The 22,764-nt window shown below is 52.9% G+C and overlaps 2 protein-coding genes across 4 annotated transcripts; both read left to right on the forward strand.

The window, feature by feature from the left end:
* Positions 1-493: 493 nt before the first annotated feature.
* On the forward strand, positions 494-6,752 carry LOC128847521 (zinc finger protein OZF-like). The gene is made up of 5 exons (XM_054047010.1): positions 494-646; positions 2,391-2,478; positions 2,846-2,972; positions 4,745-4,858; positions 5,171-6,752. The coding sequence occupies exons 2-5, from the start codon at positions 2,455-2,457 to the stop codon at positions 6,541-6,543; spliced, it is 1,638 nt and encodes a 545-aa protein (XP_053902985.1). The 5' UTR covers positions 494-646; positions 2,391-2,454; the 3' UTR covers positions 6,544-6,752.
* LOC128847502 (zinc finger protein 850-like) lies at positions 494-22,029 on the forward strand. 3 transcript variants are annotated; one of them, XM_054046970.1, is made up of 6 exons: positions 494-618; positions 10,614-10,670; positions 17,892-17,979; positions 18,463-18,589; positions 19,170-19,283; positions 19,655-22,029. In XM_054046970.1, the coding sequence occupies exons 3-6, from the start codon at positions 17,956-17,958 to the stop codon at positions 22,018-22,020; spliced, it is 2,631 nt and encodes an 876-aa protein (XP_053902945.1). In that variant the 5' UTR covers positions 494-618; positions 10,614-10,670; positions 17,892-17,955; the 3' UTR covers positions 22,021-22,029. The 3 variants fall into 3 exon arrangements, with proteins under 3 accessions (XP_053902945.1, XP_053902944.1, XP_053902946.1); XM_054046969.1 differs by lacking the exon at positions 494-618 and having other exon boundaries at positions 10,453-10,670; XM_054046971.1 differs by lacking the exon at positions 494-618 and having other exon boundaries at positions 10,453-10,670; positions 19,658-22,029.
* The last annotated feature ends 735 nt before the right edge of the window (positions 22,030-22,764 follow it).

A 22,764-nucleotide genomic window follows, 5' to 3' on the forward strand; every position in this document is an offset into this window, starting at 1 on the left:
TGGGGTTATGGGGACCAAAGTAAAAGGGGAGTCCATGAGGTCAGGCAGGCCTCTTGGTGAAGGAAGTGGGAGCGAGGACTCAGATCCTTTCGCTAGCCAATTCCACCGGGGCTGTATATAAGCCAGGAATGTTCCCCACAATAGCAGGACTGTTCCCCTGCTTATTCAAGTGCATATTTATTAGTTTGTCCTAAAGGTAATTAAGTATTTTAAGAAAAAGTGCCAGAGCAGCCACGAGCGAGAGTTGCTGGCCACACTCTGAGACCAAGAAAAATTTGGTCGTGAGAACCCCCGGGGTTAGATGCTCACGATGGGCCCTTCTGACCTTAGAGCCTGTGAGTGGAACAGGAGCCGGACACAGAGAGGAGAAGCGCAAGCGGATGGGTTGATCGCTAGGACCCAGGAGCGGCTGGGAGGCGGCTCTGGGGGAGCGATCGCTGGGCTCAGGCCCGGCAGCAGGAAGTGACTCGCAGCCGCTGCGGTGACTCTGGCTCCAGGCTCCTGGCGAGATCCCCGAGCCCCGGCGGCTGGTGCTGGGAGCCCGGAGCCCGGGCTGCAGCCGGGAGAGGGGAATCTCCAGCAGGGCCCTTCCCGCTGCTCCCCAGGAGCCTCTCCCAGGTCCAGGGGGGCCCCGCTCGGAGGGAAGGTGAGAGAGACCCGATCCCCCCCCCGGCTGCAGGGGGAGGTTTGGCCTCAGGCTGCTCCCAGCGGATTCCCTGCCCTGCCGCCAGCTCCCGGTGTGTGCGGGGCGGGGGGAGCCACTCCTGGGGGACTGAAGGGGTGGGAGCGGGAGGAGGGGCAGGTGTAGATAAGGGGGGAACAAGGATGTGTGAGGGGCAGGATGGGCTGGGGACAGGAGGTGACTGAAGGGGGGATGGGGCGATGTAGGGGAATCGTGGAGATTTATGGGGCGGATGGGAACAGGGCTCCAATTGAGGGAAACTCAAGTGTGGGGGGGTCACTGCGAGGGAAAGGGGGGATGTAGGGAGGGAAGGCTCGGGGGAGAGTGAGAGTGAGAGTCAGACTGCCTGGAGAACGGAGAGAAAGAGGGTAGGGGTCGGGGAGAAGGGGTGGGGAGAGACACAAGCCAGATTCCCTGCCCCATGGGGCAGGAAAGGGGGAGGGGCTGCCCCCACCCAGCAGCCAGACGGGGTCAAAAGTTACAAGGCAAATATCCAGATATACCCCCCACCCCCACACATGCCCTGCTCCTAGTGTATTATTTTCAGACACACCTTGGGGGCTGCCCAGGGCCCTGGTCTGATTTCCGGGCAGGATCCAGATCTCAGCCACACCGGAGTCAGACCAGAGTCACTGCTGGCTGTGGCAGGGGAGGTGAATGCGGATGGGCCAATGGGATCAGCCTCTGCCTGCCTGTCCCTGGGGGCTTCAGGGCCAGGAGAGGGAGGCTCAGGCATTAGCTGCTCCGGTTCTGGCCAAGGGAGAGGAGGAGGCTGGTGCTCCCTGGCTCAGATGCTGCTGCCTCCTGTACCTGAGAGCCCAGAGTGTGAAACTGCTGCTCCCAGCTGGGTCTGTGCTAGGGACAGACCTTCATTAACCCCCCCCCCCCCCGGGCCAGCCCAATTGGGGACTTTCACCGTGCCTGGAACCAGCCCCCGGCTCTGCTCACACCAGCCCCTGAGCCGGAGCCTGCAGGTGATGGGGAGACCTGGGGGGAAGCACTGGGTCTGGGCAGGAAAGTGACTCTGCACAAAGGGCCCCTTTCAGGGACCTGTGGTGAGTTTGTACTGGAGGGGGAGGGGTTCCCCGTGGGTCTGCGGGTCCCAGAGCTGCTGCCCTCAGTGACACAGCCAGGCTCACCCTGGAGAGCAAACGCCCATGGGATCAGGACAGTCCCCAGTTCTCCCAGGCAGAGGAGAGAGGGAAGGAGACAGGAAGGGGAGGGGTGAGACCGAAAGGGGCAACAGGAGCAGGAAGTGGGGAGGGAGACTCCCAGCTCCTAGCCCTGCCCGGATCCATTCCCTGCATGGCCCGTGGGCAGACTGACTCTCCTGGGAACAAAGAGAGGAGCTGAGAGAGGAGAAGCCAGGTCCTACCCTGGACGAGTCCCTGCACTGCTGGGGGGACACACTGCCCTCGGGGCCAATGTCAGGGGAGATCCCCCAAAGTGGATTCTTTGATTCGGCTCTTTTCTATTATTTGTCTTAGAGACTCTGTCCTTGTGGGGGGGGGTGCGTTAAAAGTGTCTCAGGGGTTCAGTGCTGGAGGGAGAGGCCGGGTCTGTGCTGTGATAAAGTGACTGAGGGTTTTCCCAGCGCAGCAGAGCCCAGAGCATCTGTCTGTAAGGAGAGAGCATGGGAGGAATTGGGGTGTGTCATGGACTCAAGCCCCTTCTGGAACCTCCCCCATTACCCCTCTCGCCCCGACAGGCTGAGGAATCACGTCCACGAGTCGCTCCAGTTCGTCCCATCTTCCAGGGGACAGGGAAGGGAAATGGCTGTGATGGAGCCACCTAAGGTAGGGGATTTTCAAGGCGGGGCTGGAAAAACTGACCAGACTCCCACTGCCAGTGCCTGACCCCACTGGGCAGAGGCTGCTGTGAAATACAAAGGGAAGCTGTCGGGATCCCTGTCCCTGGGTCAGCGCTCTACTTCCCGTATCAGCCTGTGTCTGATAGGCATGTGGGAAATGAGAAGACCCTGCCCTGCTCCGTGTGCTGGGGGAGACAAGAAGGTCTCACCTTCTCCCATCCGCTGAAGCCTCTTGGCTGTTTTGAACAGGGCGCGGGAGGGGGGATTCAGCTTTTTATGGGCCTCCTCCCCTGTGAAAAGGGGGATTGTGGCTGGGGCAGCACGTGCTGATTAGGGGACTCTTTTTCTTTCAGATGCCGGTGACCTTCGAGGAGGTGGCTGTGTATTTCACCCAGGGGCAGGGGGCTCTGCTGGACCCCGCTCAGAGAGCCCTCTACAGGGACGTCATGCAGGAGAACTACGAGATGGTGATCTCTCTGGGTAAGGGATTCCCGTCCCCTCAGTTATTAGAAACTGTGGGGTCTGCTTATCTGAATCTGGTCAGGTTCTTCCCTGATCAGTTAGATCAGAGGTGAGTGGTTCCATAATGCACTTCTGCCATGTGAGAGAGACTTGCATCTTTGTGCCCTCTCCAGTGGGACATGGGTATCAAAACCTAATGGACAAATTAAACCCGGCCTGCACAACATACGGCCCGTGTGGGCTCACTGTGTGGCCCACAGCGGGTGAGTAGGCAAGCAGCAGGGTGGGGCCAGCCAACGGCTGGCTGCCCGGCAGGTGGGCGGGGTGGTGAAGATGCCAGTGGCAGGCTGGGGAGTGAGGGTGAGCCAGCAGTAGGGGGCGGGGGCTGCAGCAGAAGGTAAGAGGCGAGCGGCGGGCAGACAGGTGAGCTGGCGGCGTGGGAGTGGGGCTGAGGAGGTGGGGGTAGGTTTACTGGCAACGGGGGAGGGAGGCTGAGGAGGCGAGTGGGTGGTGAGGAGGCGAGACGGGGGCAGTAGGGCGCTGAGGAGGTGAGCGGATGTGCAGCGGCAGGTGGGGTGGGGGAGGGGGGTTGAGGAAGTGAGCAGGTGGGTAGTGGAGGGGGCTGAGGAGACGAGCGGGCAGCAGCGGGTGAGTAGGCGAGCTGGGATGGTGTGGGGGGGGTGAGGAGAAAGGCGGGCAGTGGCGGGGGGCTTCATACTTGGGGGGGGTGAGGAGATGAGCGGTGAGTTGGTGGCTGACCTGTTCTACTGATCTTGTCTCTCATAATAATTGGTCCTTTTTGCTGCTTTTCTCTGGGCTGGGGGGTGTCCCAGTGCTGCAAAGAGGGTGTTCCCAATGGAAGGTGCTTGCTTCTAACCCCCGAGGCCGTCAGTATGTCTGCTCTTCTCTAGTCTACCCACTTGACAAGTTTAATTGTCCTTGGTCTGGCTCCCAGCCCCTCTCCAAGGGTTGCAGCTGTCTGGAGGTGCTGCCTTCCATGCCTTCCTCATTCACAGCTCATTCATTCAACAGGGCAATTGATTACAAAGTGAGGGGGAAGATCTTATTCTACCTCTAGCAAAAAGACATTTTCGTTTACCTTAATTATACTACCTTAGGGGTCCGCTATAACTTATTACCATGGTTCAATACCACTGTTTCAGTGGGGCAGCGCTGGGGAAGGAGGGTTTTTTCCATGGGGTGGGCATTGCTGGGGGGGTTGTTTGAGGGGCTGGGTTGGGTGTTTTGGGGGGGCTGAGTGGCAATGGGGAGCTGTTTACGGGCCCACCTGGTGGGTTTTGGCCCTCAGCTGTTTTATTTGGAGTAATATGGCCCTTGCTGCTTTACGAGTTTTGCGGGCCTCCCCACCCCTTCAGCTTTCAAAGAGGCATAAATCCAGCATTGTCCTGTCTGTGGTGTCTCTCGGCTGCACATACAATCCCTGTTCACCTCCCTCCTTGGGACTAGCTCCAGCCATGGGGAGGGCTCTGGGCTCTGCAGGTTTAGAAAGAGGCAGGGGTTTAAGTGCAGAGCTGTGTGTGAGTCAGCAAGGCCCCCAGAGCTCAGAGATCCTGGGAACACCTAGTGAGGGTGTAGTAATCATTCAACTCACCTCCCCAGACAACTTCCTCTGCACAAGGGGGCTCAGTGACCATGTTCCCATCCTCTTGGATTCCACGTTCCTCCAGCAGAGCACAGGGAAACGTTCCACTCATGGAATGTCCTTGGTGACAAATACTCCACCAATGCTCCATGCACCGTGATCTGGTCTGATTTCACCCTCTGCACAGGATTTCCCATTCCCAGACCTGAGCTGATCGCCCGGCTGGAACGAGGGGAAGAGCCCTGGGTGCTGGATCTCTGGGCCTGTGAGGAAAGAAAGGTTCCAAAATGTACCAGCACAGGTGAGGACTGACATACAAACCATCTGGGGAATGAAGGAAAAAGTTGAGAATCCCAAAATATGGTGTGAGTTATGCCCTCAGTTCTTCCTCATCTCACCCAGAGCAGGGCAGTGGTCAGCAGATATCGCTCACACTATTCCACCCAGCCTCTTAGCTGCAGGAGGTTCCTTCCCGTCTCTCCTTCCCTGTGAGTGTTTGGGTGGGATGTGGAGGCAGAATCCAATTGCTCAGTCTTTGTGTTGGGTTTGCCCTTGGTGCTATTCCTCTTTCTCCCCAGCACAATGACTCCTGTCTGGATTGTCTGTCTCCCAGCAGGAGCTGAGCGAGGGAGTGAAAATGAGGAGGAGAATCATCATGAGGAAGTTTCTGGGGCAGTGCAACCACAGGGGACCTATGTGGGAAGAGCTGAAGGGAATCTTTCCCAGTGCTTGGAGCAGGGAGAAGCATTGGGAAATTGGCATAGGTCAAAGAGGCTTGTGGGAAACTACCCAAGGAAGAGAGTGGCTGAATCTATTAACGGTGGGGGAGGAGATGAGGATCCCAGAGCACAACAGACAAATCCGAATGAAGAGACACCATGGCACTGCCTGCAGTGTGGGAAAGGATTCATTGTGAGATCACAGCTTGTTACACATCAGACAATCCATATTGGAGAGAAACCCCTTCAATACTTGGTACGTGGGGAAAGCTTCAATAAGCATTCTGATCTTAATAACCATGGGAAAAGCCACACTGGAGGGAAGCCCATTCAATGCCTTGAGTGCGGGAAATGTTTCAGTTCCAAGTCAGCATTAAATTCACATAAGAAAAGCCACAGAGGAGAGAGATCCCATAAGTGCTTAGACTGTGGGAAAAGTTTCACATGGAGGTCAGTGCTTGTTAATCATCAGGCAATCCACACAGGAGAGAGACCCCATAAATGTTTGGACTGTGGGAAAAGTTTCAGATGGAGGTCAAGCCTTGTTCAACATCAGGCAATCCACACAGGAGAGAGACCCCATAAGTGCTTGGATTGTGGGAAAAGTTTCATACAAAGGTCAAGCCTTGTTCAACATCAGGCAACCCACACAGGAGAGAGACCCCACAAGTGCTTGGATTGTGGGAAAAGTTTCATACAAAGGTCAAGCCTTGTTCAACATCAGGCAATCCACACAGGAGAGAGACCCCATAAATGTTTGGACTGTGGGAAAAGTTTCAGATGGAGGTCAAGCCTTGTTCAACATCAGGCAACCCACACAGGAGAGAGACCCCATAAGTGCTTGGATTGTGGGAAAAGTTTCATACAAAGGTCAAGCCTTGTTCAACATCAGGCAACCCACACAGGAGAGAGACCTCACAAGTGCTTGGATTGTGGGAAAAGTTTCATACAAAGGTCAAGCCTTGTTCAACATCAGGCAACCCACACAGGAGAGAGACCCCACAAGTGCTTGGATTGTGGGAAAAGTTTCACACAGAAGTCAACTCTTGTGAAACATAAGACAACCCACACAGGAGAGAGACACAAGTGCTTGAACTGTGGGAAAAGTTTCATAGAGAGGTCAACCCTTGTTAAACATCAGGCAATCCACATAGACGAGAGACCCCACAAGTGCTTTGACTGTGAGAAACGTTTCAAGCGGAAGATAGACCTTGTTAATCATCAGACAATCCACATAGGAGAGAGACCCCATAAGTGCTTCGACTGAGGGAAAAGTTTCATACAGAGGTCAGACCTCATTAAACATGGGAGAATCCACGCAAGTTCTAAACTTGTGCAACACATGGCAAGAAAGGTTTAAGCAACTTGCGTATAACTGACTCATATCAACCTTTAGAGAGAAATTTCGAAAGTGTTTCCATCTTAGATAAGCTAGAGTTTGAAATGTAAACATGTATTGTTAAAGATTTGGAAGAAGAGGGGTAATTGTAGTGGTCTATGTTTAACTATATCTTGTCGGAGGTTAACAATTTATCCCAAGGGTTCCTGTATTCTGTTAATTCAGGGATCAATAATTCAGAGATTATACCCGTCGCCTTTGCCACCTGCCCAATTCTAGCTCAGTCTCATTGAATTTGCTGGGGCTGAAGGATGGAGGGAATGTTTATAGCTGAAATCACCAAAATGTGTTTTACAAGGTTAATGTCAATGGGATCTGTTCCGCTCTCCTGCTCGGACATTTTCTCTGGGGATCCCGGAGACGGAAAGGAGCAGGTGTTACCATCTTGGCTATCAATCCCCACGGTGACTCTCTACACTAGCAATTCTCAAACTGTGGGCAGAGCCTCCCAGTGGAGGCACAGGAATGTATCAAGGGAGGCATGATCAGTGTGGGTTGTTTGGTTTTTTTTTTTAAAGAGCACTGGCTGTCGGCCCCACATGCCTGGGGCTCATGAAGAAGGAACAGGCCTAGCTTGGAGGTGGGGATAAATGCTCAGGCTCTCAAACCCAGGTGCAGTAGCAGCACAGAAGTTAGGGTGTCAATGGGGTGAAAAGTCTGCTGTGAACAGCAATATTGAGGAATATCACTTTTCACGTGGCCACCCTAACTTCTGTGCTGCTATTGGAAGGCTTCAGAGCTGGGCGCCTCACCAGCAACTACTCTGCCTTTAGAGCTGTGTGGCGATATATGTGCCTGTGAGGATGGGAGTATAAATGACCACAGACACAAAGGGGGGGGGGCGCGATGAAACACCTGTGAGGGCCACTGGTCTGCACTATTATGGTCATCACGTTTACAAAATGAGAAATCTACAAAGTATGTCTTGTGAGGTATCATAGGAAAAGTCATCATCTGCTGAATATTATTGTCTGGTTAAAATATATCTGTCAGCTTTCCCGGGTCTCCACGCCCTGTCTGGGAGCATTGCAGAGCTGAAGCCGGCAGGCCCCAAAGCTGGGAGCAGTGGGGAGGCAGAAACCAGCGTGGCCCCCCGCATCTCCAAATCCCGGAGTAGTGGGGAGGCTGAAGCTGGGATCCCCAATGCCCCCTGAAGCTATAAGTTGTACTGGGAGCACCCCTGCCACTACACAGCCACTAGCTAACCTCCTGCCTGCACACCTGCACCATGAGCTACCCCCCTGTCTGCACACAGCCCCTAGCTATCCCCTCCCTGCACCCATAGCTACGCCCCTGCCTGCACACAGCCCCTAGCTACTCCCTGTCTGCACCCTGAGCTACCCCTTGCCTGCACACAGCCCCTAGCTACACCCCTGCCCATACCTTGAGCAATTTTCCAACTTTTTGAGCTGAGTCACCCCTACTGAGTTATGTTTTTTGGTTGCATCCCCCCACTACCCAGGCTGGGTGGCCTTCTGAGTGAGTAAGGGGGATGGAGGTGCCGTGCCCTCCCTGGACCCTGCTGTGCAGAGCTGGCTTGAGCCCCGCCAGCCCTCCCCCCCCCAAATAGAAGTAAAACTATGCCTATGCCCAAGGGTGTCCCCCAACCCGGTGTCCCACACTCCTCCACCCCTCTCCCCCACTTGGGCCCTGGTGTTTTTATAGGCTGCAGAAGGGTGCGTCAGCAAGAAATAGGTTGAGAACCCCTGACCTCAAGGATGGCTGGATGCTCAGGCCACAGGCTGATTATCACCTGCCCCCTGGCTGGGGGGTGAACCTCAAAGAGGAGAGTGGTATAAAAACAAGGGAGAATTGCCTCCATTTTCACCTCTCCCCCATCTTTACAGAAGGCAACAAGATGGCTTGAAAGGCAACAGGGGCTTTGTTCTGAGGAGGGCGGACCAAGGCTGGAAGGAAATCCAGCCTGGGTACTCAGAACTGTGAACTGCCTGCAACAGTGGGTGGGGTGGGAAATCCTGTTTGCTTCGCATCTTCCTTAGTTTAGTAATATTTAGGATTTAAAATTCATGTTTAAATTGGTTTTTTTTTTAACCAGTTCTGACCTTTTACATCTTTCTCCCTTGTAATCCCTGAAAACCCCCTTGCTCCATTTAATAAACTGGTTTTAGTGTTTTGTCTGGACCTGTGTGTTTTCATTGAAGTGTTTGGGGGATTTGACTTGAAAGAACAAGGCTGTGGCCTTATCCAGCCCCTTTGTGGAGATGTCCAACTAATGATTGCGTTTGTCCAGCACCGTGAACAGACTGAGCAGTCCAAGATGCACATTCCCAGGGTATAAGGCTGGAGTATAAAACTGGCTGATGTTGCTGTGTCGTTTGGTACGTTCCTGAGTGTCTGGCTGGTCGCACTCAGTACAGTGTAGCCAGGAGTGACTTTGAAGGCTGGTGGCTGTGTGGGAGCAGAGCGTGGAGGGGTTTGTTGTTCACACAGGGCAGCAGTGTAAAAGATGCCCTGGGATGGAGAATTAAGCAACTCAACAGTCCAGATTGTACCCTGGGCTATGTCTCACACCCACTGTCTCCTGGGACCCACATGGCACTGTTGGGCTTTCATCATCCTGATCCTGAAAGGGAAGCTGAGCAGGGCAAACCAGAGAAGAGGAACCAGCCAACATCCTCAACTGCTTCAGCTTCGGCTAAATCCTGAACTCTCCCTGAGATGTGACACTTGAGGTTCTGCTGCCAGTCTTCCGCTATGTGTCTGTTTCCTTCTCACTGGTCTGAACTATTATGCCACCCTCCCTCCCCCTTTTATTCTCTATCCTTTTGCCTTCTCTCTCTCTCTCTCTCTCTCCCCTACAAATCTGGCCCAGCCAGCTGAGACAACCAGACGTTTTGCACCAGTGCCGATAGCCTGTGTGTACTGGAGAACACAGACAGGAGAGAAGTCCTATGAATGCTTGGACTGTGGGAAAAGCTTCAATAAGAAGCCATGTCTTATTGTACCCCAGAGAGTGCACACAGGAGAGAGACCCTATAGATGCCTCAAGTGTGGGAAACGTTTTGGAAAAAATTCATACCTCATCAATCATGGGAGAATCCATATGGGAAAAAACCCTATAAATGCCTTGAGTGTGGGAAAAGTTTCATTCAGAGATCAAATCTTACTAAACATCAGAAAACCCACACAAGAGAGAAACCCCATAAATGCTTGGACTGTGGGAAAACTTCCAGTCAGCACTCAAGACTTATTAATCATAGGAAAATCCACACAGGAGAAAGACCGTATAAATGCCTTGAGTATGGGAAAAGTTTTGTTTACAGAACACAACTTACTGATCATCAGAAAACCCACACGGGGTGGGTTCATCTGGACCTACAAGTCACCGGCACCAGGGCCAAGGCTCTGACAGCTCCATGACCCGAGCGAGGGGAGCAGAGCTGGGAGCTCCGGCCCAGGGCTGGTAACCAGTGAATGTGGTGTGGAGACAAGAGACCAGCTCTGCCCAACTGCTCCCTGTGCCAGCCTGTTACCAGAGCGAATCACACACAGAGTGTCCCGGCTCCCGTCACCTCTGGCGGCTCTAGAACAACCCGAGTCTCCCTAGAAACCCCCCTTCTCCCCGGGGTCTGCACGTCTCCCTTCTGTCCCCCCATTGATCCTCTGGCTTCTATGCAGGATGCTCCCAAAGTGCTGTGACCAGGGCAGGTGAAGCCCTGATGGCCAGAAAAGCCGCATGGGAGCGGTTTATCGCTAGGACCCAGGAGCAGCTGGGAGGCGGCTCTGGGGGAGCGATCGCTGGGCACAGGCCCGGCAGCAGGAAGTGACTCGCAGCCGCTGCGGGGACTCTGGCTCCAGGCTCCTGGCGAGATCCCCGAGCCCCGGCGGCTGGTGCTGGGAGCCCGGAGCCCGGGCTGCAGCCGGGAGAGGGGAATCTCCAGCAGGGCCCTTCCCGCTGCTCCAGGAGCCTCTCCCAGGGCAGAGCCCCCAGCCCGGCCAGGCCCCTGCCCCAGGGGGCCCCGCTCGGAGGGAAGGTGAGAGAGACTCGCGCCCCCCCCCCCCCCCGTCACCCCCGGGCTGCAGGGGGAGGTTTGGCCCCAGGCTGCTCCCAGCGGAGCTGGCTGCGATTCCCGCCCTGGGCCCGGGATAGCTGCCGCCAGCTCCCGGTGTGTGCGGGGCTGGGGGAGCCACACCTGAGGGGCGGGGGCAGGATCATGTTACCCGCCCCCCGCTGCTTTGTTTCCCTGCCCCTGGCCGCGCTGGTGCGGAGGGAGGTTGCGGCTCAGGGAGATCTGAGGGGGGCAAACAGGGAGGGGGAGAAGGTGGGCCGGGGCCAAACTGAATGCGGGGTGGGGGGCCCCGACTGGGGGCCGGGGAAGGAGCGGGGCCCAGGGGCACAATCAGGGCCGGGGGCAGCACAGGCGCTGGAACGGGGCTGGGATTCGGTTGCGGTTCTGCCGCGGCCACGTGGCCGAGACCGGTGCAGGCGTCCCAGCGCCAGGGGCTCCCTCCGGCCAGCATGGGGCTGCCTGAGCTAATGGTTAAGGCCGTTAAACCGAGAAGCCTAATGTTTAGCGGTTAAGCTTTTACATCCCCATCTGCAACCACATCTCCCCCTGTGTCTAGTGTAACAGTTCCTGTTTCGATTGCAATGTTGTAATTTGAGTTCAGTGCTGACAGATTTCATGGGCTGGTCTCAAAACTCCCTCAACTTCCTTTGATCCACCAATGGGGCTCGCCTCTGAAACTTAGCCAATTGGTCTTTTGTCTCTCTATCCAGCTCCCTAGTGCTTTATCCCATGTCCTATTTGTGTGTAGAACTTGGTTCCCAAATACTCACTAACGGCCAGAAGTTTCAAGGTTGAAGGCACCTAGATACTTTGTACCAGAGGGGTAGCCATGTTAGTCTGGATCTGTAAAAAGCAACAGAGAGTCCTATGGCACCTTTAAGACTAACAGATGTAATGGAGCATAAGCTTTCGTGGGTGAATGCCCACTTGCATCCGACGAAGTGGGCATTCACCCACGAAAGCTTATGCTCCAATACATCTGTTAGTCTTAGATACTTTGTAATATGCCACTAGTGGCCGAAATCCTTTAAAAAATCTGTCCCTAGGGGCCTTAGAGTGTCTCCTATACAGGGCTTCTCCAAAGGAACTTTGTGATATTTCCCCCCCTAAGCATAGATATACAACCCCAAGATAGATTGACAACCCCAAGAATTCAAACCCCGTGAGTTATGCACCCAACAGTTTAGAATTTAAATGAAGAAATGAATAAAATTTGTTTTTGGCTTATCATCTTTTTGTGGTTGAGCCTTTGGGGTGTACTAGCTTCTAAGTTTTACTGCTACCCCTTCCAAAGGGTCCCTGTATCTAGGATGGTTGTACAATCCTGTAACATTCAATGCCATTTTACACTTTCAGGAACATGTGATTCCCCTCCCACACTTGCAATTGAAAATTGATTTTAAAACCTTATTTCTGTAAGTAACTCCCCATCCGGCACAGTCTAAATGGCCCACTTGACTTTTCTATGACTTCATTTATTGCATGCAGCGATGTAGATTTTTCTACCACATTGTTTGTTGCCTATTTAAGTTCCCAGCCTTTTATGGATGCTACATCTTTTGTTGTGATCCATGTTCTTCCTTCTGGCAAATGTACCGATTTCTACAGCCCAAGTCAAATAATTTTTAAAACGAATTGCTCTGTTCCTCCTTTGCATTGGTCAGGCCGGGGGACACCGTGCTGACCTCATCCTTTCCTTTTATGTTTTCGCAGTAGGATAGCTAATGCAGGTTAGTTGCCCCATGGTAAATATGCCCATTTTCTTATAGACGCAGACTCTATTGCTGATTCCAACGTTAAATGGCCCATTATTGTTTATGGACTGAAAACTCTGATACTGATTGTGTGGCTACTACTCCTGTTTCTTTGCCAAGCGCTGCCTCTGAATGTCTGCACCTGTTTGTGGGGGCGTCATGAAAAAGAAATGAAAACATTTAAAACTAAAGAGTTAGCACTTTCCCACCACCACCATTTCCCCACATTTCCTTTCCTTTATTTCCTCACAGCTTGTCTGTATGGTTGGATGCTAACAGTGTAAAGTTAATGCAAATAAATCCCAGGGCTTCAAACTCCTGTGTGGCCGCTCTCATTCAGATGTAAGGTGGCCTTCGTTTCGACAGTGGCGGTCAGGGCAACCACAGACAAGTGCAGGAAACCTTCCCCCCACCACTGTAATTCATCAGGCCTTTGATCTCTTCTTGAACGTGTTTAAAGCTTGGATAGTCCAGGTGCAACCCACATTCGATGTTTCAAGTCCAAAAAAAAAGGCAGTGGGGTACTCGTCTCATCTTCCCTGAGTGTTGCCTTGTGTGAAAACGCCATAACAATATTTCAAAGCTTTGACCTGACAAAATTTTCATGAGAGGGGTTGAGGTTGAAATATAAGGTGATCTCGCTCCTCCTCCCTCTCCTGCAAAGGACAGGACATCCTTTAGGAGCAGGAGAATGAAGGCCAGATAGTTTCATAGCAGATCCTGCTATACAGGGATCCCCTTTATAAGCAACACAGACCAAGTGGGAATGAACCCCCGTTTTGGTGCTTTAAACTGTAAAGACTCTTTGATCTCAGCCTCTCCTTGCTCGCTAACCACAGGGTAGCTAAACTATATCTCTTACTAACTAGGCACTGCCATGACTAGGTAACTTATACAGGCAGCATTCAGGGCGGCAGGTTTGTATAACTTTTGGTGGTGCCCAGAACAGATCCAAGTTCCGCCCCCCCACACCTGCCTTGTAACCCAATATACAGGAACTCCTCACTTAAAGTCGTCCCGGTTAACGTTGTTTCGTTGTTACGTTGCTGATCAATTAGAGCAGTGGCTCTCAAACTTTCTTTTTCGCGGACCACTTGAAAATTGCTGGGGGTCTCAGCGGGCCACTTAATGATCTTTCCAAATGTTGTTTGTACCATTAGCTAACTATTGTAAAGCGCTTTGGATAAAAGTGCTATGTAAAAAAACCCCTTAATAATTAATGTTTTTTTGTTCTACACATAAAATCACATAAGAACGGCCGTACTGGGTCAGCCCAAAGGTCCGTCTAGCCCAGGATCCTGTCTCCCGACAGTGGCCAATACCAGGTGTCCCAGAGGGAGTGGACCTAACAGGTAATGATCAAGTGATCTCTTTCCTGCCATCCATCTCCACCCTCTGACAAACAGAGCTAGGGACACCATTCCTTACCCATCCTGGCTAACAGCCGTTAATGGACTTAACCTCCATGAATTTATCCAGTTCTCTTTTAAATGCTGTTATAGTCCGCTGTCACACAACTCATATTTTAATATCAGTAGTCTTAACCTTCCTAATGCGATGGATGTGCCCTCTGTTCCCTGCCACGGCAGCCCCCAAGCTGCGGCTGGGAAGGAGCGGGGGTCTCTCCCTCTCTTCCCCACCACAGCAGCCCCTAAGCTGGGACTGGGAAGGAGGGGGGGTCTCTCCCTGGCAGCCACAGCCCTGGAGTGGGGGAAAGTCACCTCTTTCTCTGGCCGCCGCAGCCCTGCATGTCCCAAATTCCCCAACCTCCTTTTCTCACATCACTGCCCCCTCCCACTTACTCCCTATTCCCCTCAAGGGCACCACCTGAGCTTATATGTGCATCTTCTCCAGGGTCCAGGCACCTAATTAGTGGAGTCACGCCTGCACGACTCCACTAATTAGGTGGGTGGCCCTTCATTCTCTCGTGTGCGGCCACCCAGGCGCGCACCTTAGAGGGAACTATCCGTGGACCACCTGTATGGAGCTCGCAGACCACTGATGGTCCGTGGACCACAGTTTGAGAACCTCTGAATTAGGGAACATGCTCGTTTAAAGTTGCACAATGCTCCCTTATAAGGTTGTTTGGCAGCCGCCTACTTTGTCCACTGCTTGCAGAAAGCGCAGCCTATTGGAGCTAGTGGTGGGGGCTTGGAACCAGGGTAGACCAGCAGATGCACAACAGCTCCCCTGAGTTCCCTGTGTGGCCTTGGAGCTGCTCCTGTGAACCTCTTGCTTGCTGTGCAGGGGGAAAAGGGGTGCTGATGTCAGGGTTTCCCCCTCCCCTGCTCCTGCAGGGCTCAGGACAGAGGGAGCTTGCTGGCAGCAGCTGCTGTCTCTACTTGCTGATCTACTTAAAAAGGCAATGTAGTTAGAGTGGGGTCAGCCTACTTTAAAGGGGCAATGCGCGTCTCTCTCTGACACACAGGGTGTGTGTCTGTCTTTCTCTGCCATGCTGTCTCCCCTCCCTCCATTCGTGCTGCCTTGTAGAGTGTGAGGCTACATTAGCAACAATGTGTTAACCCTTGAGGGCTCAGCCGAGTGCTAGTTCATCATTTAGCAGTAAGGCATTCTCTGGGGAATATCCCACCCTCTGACTCCACCACCTCAACAAAGCTTCACAGTCATCATCACTGTGTACAGTTTGTTTGTTTAAAACTTATACTGTGTATGGGGGGGTGTCTATAGATATATATGTGTGTGTGTGTGTATAAAATATAGTCTTTTGTCTGGCAAAAAAAAAATTCCCTGGAACCTAGCCCCCCCCCCCTCCCCATTTACATTAATTAATTGGATTAACTTAACATTGTTTTGCTTAACGTAGCATTTTTCAGGAACAGAACTACAACGTTAAGTGAGGAGTTACTATATATTTTTTAAAATAATGTAAAAATGTGAGGGCTCGGGGGTGGGGCTGGTGATGAGGGGTTTGGGTTGCAGGCAAGCCAGAGAGGAGGACTCCCCCCAGCCCTCTCCTCGCAGGCAGCAGCGAGCTCTGAGGGAGGAGCCCCCCACTCTCCCCTGCACCACAGTCACCTCACACCACTGTCAGTGCATGTGCTCCTACGGCCCCTCTCAGGTCCAGGAAGCGCCCTCACCTCCCCTGTGGTGGGTGCCAGGAGGGGGGCTGCCATCACATTTGTGCCTCCTCCCCTGCTGCTGCCCTCACTGTAGTCTCTTTCAGGGTGGGGATTGGGGCTACCCCTTGTCCAGCATGGGGCAGGAGCGGTGACTGCGGGTGGTGGGCCCCCCTGTGCTGGTGGAGGATCCCACCAGAAAATGAAAGGATCTGAGACAGAAGGGCAGGCTCAGGGTCAGTCTGCCCTGGCAGCAGTGGATGGGGGGCACTAGGACCCTGCGGCGGCAGTTGATGCCCAGAGCCAGCAGAGGGGAGGCAGCGTGGAGCTGCAGGGGAGAGGCAGGGACGCTCCCGGGCCTGGGGGAGGCGCAGGGGCAGCAGGCGGGGATGGGAGAGAGACCTGGCCCTGAACATTGGTGGAGCCCGGGCACCATGAGCCCACATAACTCGCCGCCCCTGGCAGCACTGTCTGTTACCCCTGTTGTACATGGGGATGGTCATATCGGTGAGTCTGTGACTGCCATGCTCACAAAGGTGTGAGGCACAGTCCGGCACGTGTAACAAAAATCTATTAAGCTCCTTTCACACATTGTCGTGTTGTGGCTCAGCACAGGTGCAGAGCGCAGGGCTGATCTTGCTCCAAAGCATCCAGAAGTAGGGTGGGGCAGTTACCAGACATGCTCTGTATTTGTTTCCAAAGCTGCATCGGATGTTTTCATTGCAGGCCAGCCACCTGGCTTGGCCGCTCCTTCTTTACTCACCTGAGAGCTGAGGCAATGAGAGCTTGGAGGGGAGATAGGTGTTTCGGACAGCCCCATGTCACAGAGTCACAGTCTCCGTGCCCTGGAGCTGCTATGAATGAAGCCAGGCAGGACTCTGGTGCAGTGTGTCTCCCCTCGGAGCACACTCTCACCAGGGCAAGAAGCTTTCTGGGTCTGACCTTGTAGTATTCGGCACCCCTGTTCACACCGTGAGTCCACCTGGATGGGACACCTGGGGAACCCTGACATGTCCCTCACAGGGGCGGTGCACCCCACCTCCACAGTCAGCTGTGACTCTCAGCCAGCTTGGAAAACAGACGGGTTTATTGGTTGCTGGGAACACAGCATAGAACTGAGCTTGTTAGCACAGAAATCAGGAGCTTTCAGCAAAGTCCATCTGGGGGGGAATCCAGAGTCCCGAGCCCTGGACTCTCCCCGCTGAGTCCCAAACCAGGCAACTGACCCGCTTCCAGCCCCCCATCCTCAGTGATGCCCAGCTGTCCCTCCTCCGTGCTTTCTCTCCTTCCCAGGAAAACAGGTCACCTGGCCTCCCCCCTCTTTGTTCTCCAGCACCTTCAGCTGGTTCCTTGCAGAGGACGGGCTCCAGCCATCTCTTGCCAGGATACAGAGTGTCGGCCATTCTCTGTGCCTAGGCAGCCAGTCTGCAGTCACCCCTGCCCACTAGGGATGTCCACAATCATCACACACCCGTATCCCACCCCCGATACTTGAGTAACACACGGGGAAACGGAGGCACACACAGTATTCAGAAAAAACATTAAGAACATTCCCGCTTCATCACACCCCTCTGAGACCAGACCAGCCCCTAGGATACCTGAGCCTGCAGGTGATGGAGAAACCTGGGGAAAGTGCTTGAGCCAGACAGGAAAATGACTCTACACAAAGGGCCCCTTTCAGGGACTGGCTGGTGAGTTTGGCCTACAAGGGGAGGGGGCTCCCTGTGTCTGTGGGTCCCAGAGCTGTTGCCCTCAGTGGCACAGCCGGGTTCAACCCCCGTTACCAGTGTCAGTGGCTGAGCTGTGTAATGAGAGCAAAGGCCCACGACAATGGGGCAGTCGCCCGTTCTCCCAGGGTGAGGGAAGAAGATAAAGGGGAGAGCGGAGAGACTTGACGGGCAGCAGGAGCAAGAAGTGGGGAGGGAGGTTCCCAGCTCCCAGCCCTGCCCAGATCCATTCCCTGCACCCCCGGGGCAGTCAGCTCTCCTGGGAACAAGGGGAGGAGCTGAGAGAGGAAAAGCCAGTTGCTCACTCTGCTGAGCACCGCAGGACTGAGGGAGAAGGGGGAGAGCTAGAGGGGTTACAATACACTGTGGGGCAGTGCCCTAAAGTGACTCCTTTTTCCAGCATTTGGCTCAGAGATGCTGTTACCGGGAAGTTTAAAAGGGTTCCTGGAGGGTTTAGTTCTCTTGGGAGGAGCCTGGGCTGTGTGGTAATAAACTAACCAGGTTTGTTCCCAGCATGGCAGAGTCCAGAGCATCTATCTGCAGAGAGAGAGCCTGGGGGGAATCGGGGTGTGATTTGGACTCAAGTCCCTTCTGTAACCTCCCCCATCATCCCTCTCGCCCCAACAGGCTGAGGAAACACATCTAGACTTTGTTCCAGATCATCCCATCTTCCAGGGGACAGGGAAGGAAAATGGCTGTGATGGAGCTAGCTCAGGTAGGTGATTTTCAGGGAGCTGCTGGATGAGGTGAGGGAGAGGCAGGGAGGAAAAGGGTGTGATAAACATTCCCCCGTTTCTAAAACAGGACCCAACCTCTCTGGGCAGGGCTGGGCAAACTGACCAGACTCCCACTGCTGGAGCCTAAACCCACTGGCCAGAGGCTGCTGTGAAATACGAAGGGAAGCTGTTGGGATTCCTGTCCCTGCCCCTGGCTCAGAGCTCTGCTTCCCGTATCAGCCTGTGGCTGGCAGGCGTGTGGGAAATGAGAAGATGCTGCCCTGCTCAGTGTGCTGGGGGGTACAAGGAGCTCTCACCTTCTACCCACTCCCTGAAACTTCCTGGCTTCCCTGAACAGGGTGGGGATGAGTTTCTGCTTCTCCGGCCCTCCCAGAGCTTCAATGTTTTGTTTCCCCCTCTCCCCCATGACTAGTGGTTTCTGGCTGCAGCAGCATGTAGTCAGTGTGGGACTCTTGTTTCAGATGCAGGTGACCTTCGAGGAGGTGGCTGTGTATTTCACCCAGAGGCAGGGGGATCTGCTGGACCCCGCTCAGAGAGCCCTCTACAGGGACGTCATGCAGGAGAACTATGAGATGGTGACCTCACTGGGTAAGGGATTCCCATCCCCTTGGGTATTAGAAGTTGTGGGGTCTGCATGTCTGAATCTGGTCAGGTTCTTCTCTGGTCTTTTGGATTCAGGGGGACGGTCACGTAGTCCACAGCTGCAGTGAGAGGGAGACTTTCATCTCCATACCCCATTCAAGGGAACAGGAGAGTCAGAAACCTAATGGACATGCTAATTCATCCCCATCTCTCCAGCTTTCAAGGGGCCAGAAGCAGGGTGTTGTCCTGCCTGTGTTGTTTCTCCTTCACACACCCGTTCACCGGCCCTCTTGGGACTAGCTGCAGCCTTTGGGAGGGCTCTCGGTTCTGCAGGTTTGGAAATAGACAGGAGCTTAGCACCTGAGCTCTGTGTGTGTCAGCGAGTCCCTGCAGTACATCTATCCTGAGAACTCCGAGTGAGGGTGTAACCACACCCCTGTGCCCCCAGATTTCTGCTTCTCCCAAAGGGTCTGGGTTACCACAGTCCCATGTAGAGTCAGGTTAAACTCAGGGAATGTTCCGAATGGCAAATACTCTACCAGTGCTCCCTGCGCCCTGACCTTGCCTGATTTCACCCCCTGTGCAGGATTCCCCATTCCCAAACCTGACTTGATCGCCCGGCTGGAACGAGGGGAAGAGCCGTGGGTCCCGGATCTCCAGGACTCCAAGGAAAGGGAGAGCCCGAGAGGCACCAGCACAGGTGAGGAGTCAGGGAAACTGACAAAGAAACCATCTGGTGAGTGAAGGAAAAAGCTGGGACTCCCAAAATGTGCAGTGAGTTAAAGCCCTCAGTTCTGCTGCAACTCACCCAGGTCAGGGTTGCAGTCAGCAGGTGCCATAGCATCAAGTCAAATATCAGTCTGGCTTCCCACCCATCCTGTTAGCTGTCGGGAATTTCCTTCTTGACTTTACTTCCCTGGGAGTGTTTGGGTGGGATGTGGAGGCAGAATTCAACGTCTCCATCTCCCCAATAGTCACTGTGTTGTGTTTTCCCGCTTTGCTATTCCCCTTTCTGTCCTTTCCCCCCAGCACAGGCAGTGACTCCTAGTGTCTGGCTTCTCTCTCTCCCAGCAGGTGATAGGACAGTGAGTGAGAAAAAGGAGGAGAATCAGCAGCATGAAGGTCCTGGGAAAGTGGAACTGCAGGAGACATTTTTGAGAAAAGCTGAAGGGAATTTTTCCCAGCGCTTGGAGCAGGGAAATGCCTGGGGAGATCGACATAGATCAGAGATGCAGCTGAGAAACTTTCCCGGGAAGAAACTGGATGAATCCATTCAACGTGGCAGAGGATGCAAGGATCCCAAGGAAACCACAGTCCAGCAGACAAGTCACAATGAAGAGAAACCCTACGAATGCCTTGACTGTGGAAAAAGATTCCGTTTTAGTGCAAAACTTAGTACACATCAGAGAACCCACACAGGAGAGAAGCCCTATAAATGCTTGGACTGTGGGAAGAGCTTCAGTAAGAAGCCAAGTCTTATTATACACCAGAGACCCAATACATGCCTCGACTATGGAAAAAGTTTTAGCAAAAGTTCATCCCTTATTAAAAATATGAGAATCCACACAGGAGAAAGACCCTATAAATGCCTTGAGTGTGGGAAAAGTTTCCGTTTGAAATCAACTCTTAATATGCATCAGAAAACCCACACGGGAGAGAAACCCCATAAATGCTTGGACTGTGGGAAAGCTTTCAGTCAGAACTCATACCTTATTGAACATAGGAGAATCCACACAGGAGAGAGACCGTATAAATGCCTTGAGTGTGGGAAAAATTTCATTTGTCGTTCACACCTTGCTAAACATAGGAGAATCCACACGGGTGCCAAACCCTATAAATGCCTCGACTGTGGGAAAAGTTTCATTGACAGTACAAAACTTATTAGACATCAGGCAATCCACACAGGAGCGAGACCCCATAAATGCTTGGACTGTGGGAAAAGCTTCATTCAGAAGATACACCTTATTACACACCAGAGACTGCACACAGGGGAGAGACCCTATACATGCCTTGAGTGTGGGAAAAGTTTCAATTTGAAATCAACCCTTAATACACATCAGAAAACCCACACAGGAGAGAAACCCCATAAATGCTTGGACTGTGGGAAAACTTTTGGTCAGCGCTCACAGCTTACTAAACATAGGAGAATCCACACAGGAGAGAGACCGTACAAATGCTTTGAGTGTGGGAAAAATTTCATTAGCCGCTCACACCTTATTAAACATCAGAGAATCCACACAGGTGCCAAACCCTATAAATGCCTCAACTGTGGGAAAAGTTTTGTTGACAGAACAAAACTTACTAGACATCAGGCAATCCACACAGGAGAGAGACCTCATAAATGCTTGGACTGTGGGAAAAGCTTCAGTAAGAAGTCAAACTTTATTAGACACCGGAGACTGCACACAGGAGAAAAACCCTATAAATGCCTTGAGTGTGGGAAAAGTTTTAGTCAAACTTCAAACCTTATTTCACATCAGAGGACCCACACAGGAGAGAGACCCTATCAATGCCTTGAGTGTGGGAAAAGTTTCAGTTTGAAATCAACCCTTAATACACATCAGAAAACCCACACAGGAGAGAAAACCCATAAATGCCTTGACTGTGGGAAAACTTTCAGTCAGAGCTCACAGCTTACTAAACATGGGAGAATCCACACAGGAGAGAGACCATATAAATGCCTTGACTGTGGGAAAGATTTCAAGGAAAGTTCATCCCTTACTAAACATAGGAGAATCCACACAGGAGAAACACCCTACAAATGCCCTGAGTGTGGGAAAAGTTTTAGTCAGAGCCCACACCTTATTGCACATCAGAGAATCCACACAGGATTACGACCCCATAAATGCCCTGAGTGTGGGAAAAGTTTCATTTGCCGTTCAAACCTTATTAAGCATCAGAAGATCCACACTGGTGACAAATCCTATAAATGCCTCGATTGTGGGAAAAGTTTCCTTGACAGAACAAAACTTATTACACATCAGGCAACCCATACAGGAGAAAGACCCCATAAATGCTTGGACTGTGGGAAAAACTTCCTTCAGAAGTCACAACTTATTAGACACCAGAGAGTGCATACAGGAGAGAGACCCTTTAAATGCTTTGACTGTGGGAAAACTTTCAGGCAGCACTCACACCTTATTACTCATCAGAGAATCCACACAGGCGACAAACCCTATAAATGCCTTGACTGTGGGAAAAGTTTTGTTTACAGAACAAAACTTACTAATCATCAGAAAACCCACACGGGAGAGAAACCCCATAAATGCTTGGACTGTGGGAAAACTTTCAGTCAGCGCTCATACCTTACTCGACATGGGAGAATCCACATGAGGGAGAGACCTTATAAATGCCTTGAGTGTGGGAAAAGCTTCAGTAAGAGCTCAGAGCTCACCAAACATCAGAAAATCCACAAAGGTGAGAGACCCCAGCAATAGCCTGACTGCAGAAGACGATTCAGCTTGACTTCACACATCAGTGATCCACAAAACAGAGAGACCTTGAATGTGGGAGAAGCTTCATTTGGTGCTCCCGGAGTATCAAGCATCCACAAATCCGCACAGGAAAGAAACCACTGAGATGTTCTCAGCGTGGAAAATGCTCCAAGTGGAACTAACACCACAGTGGACATCAGACTCCTCCACACAGCAGGGAAATTTTCTCAGTGCCCTGACTAGGGCTGGCCATGGTGACCAACCCATTTCCTCGTTCCCACACACAACAGGGGCATTTGACTCCCAAGGTTCCAGCTGCCCATCGCTGGGGTGAGGATCCAACAGCAGCCGAGCATCAGCTGGTTAGTGACCCATTGGCTCTGCCTGGTCTAAGCAAACCCCAGGCAGAGGAGGAGATGCCCCGATCAGCCCCTCCTCCCTGCTGCAGCCGTGGCTGCTGAGCTGATGGGACACAGGCGGGGGAAGGGAGAGAGAGAAACTCTGCCAGATGTTCTCTCTGCCTGGCTGAAGTTCCCCCCTCTCCCTTCCCCTCCCAGCCGGGATCCCCCTGCCATGGAGATGAGGAGAAGGACACTTGGGCCAGGCCCCACCTTCACTCTACACACCTGTCCCCAGCCCCTGAGATGGGCTCCCCCACTTACCTGGAGCTGTTCCCTGCAGGGGGAGTGTCCCTGGGGGCTGGTAACTCCTCCCCTCCCCTCATCCCTCAGGGCGCTGGGCTCTGGG

This window comes from Malaclemys terrapin, chromosome 13 (assembly GCF_027887155.1).
Source record: "Malaclemys terrapin pileata isolate rMalTer1 chromosome 13, rMalTer1.hap1, whole genome shotgun sequence".
Classification (NCBI taxonomy): Eukaryota; Metazoa; Chordata; order Testudines; family Emydidae; genus Malaclemys; species Malaclemys terrapin.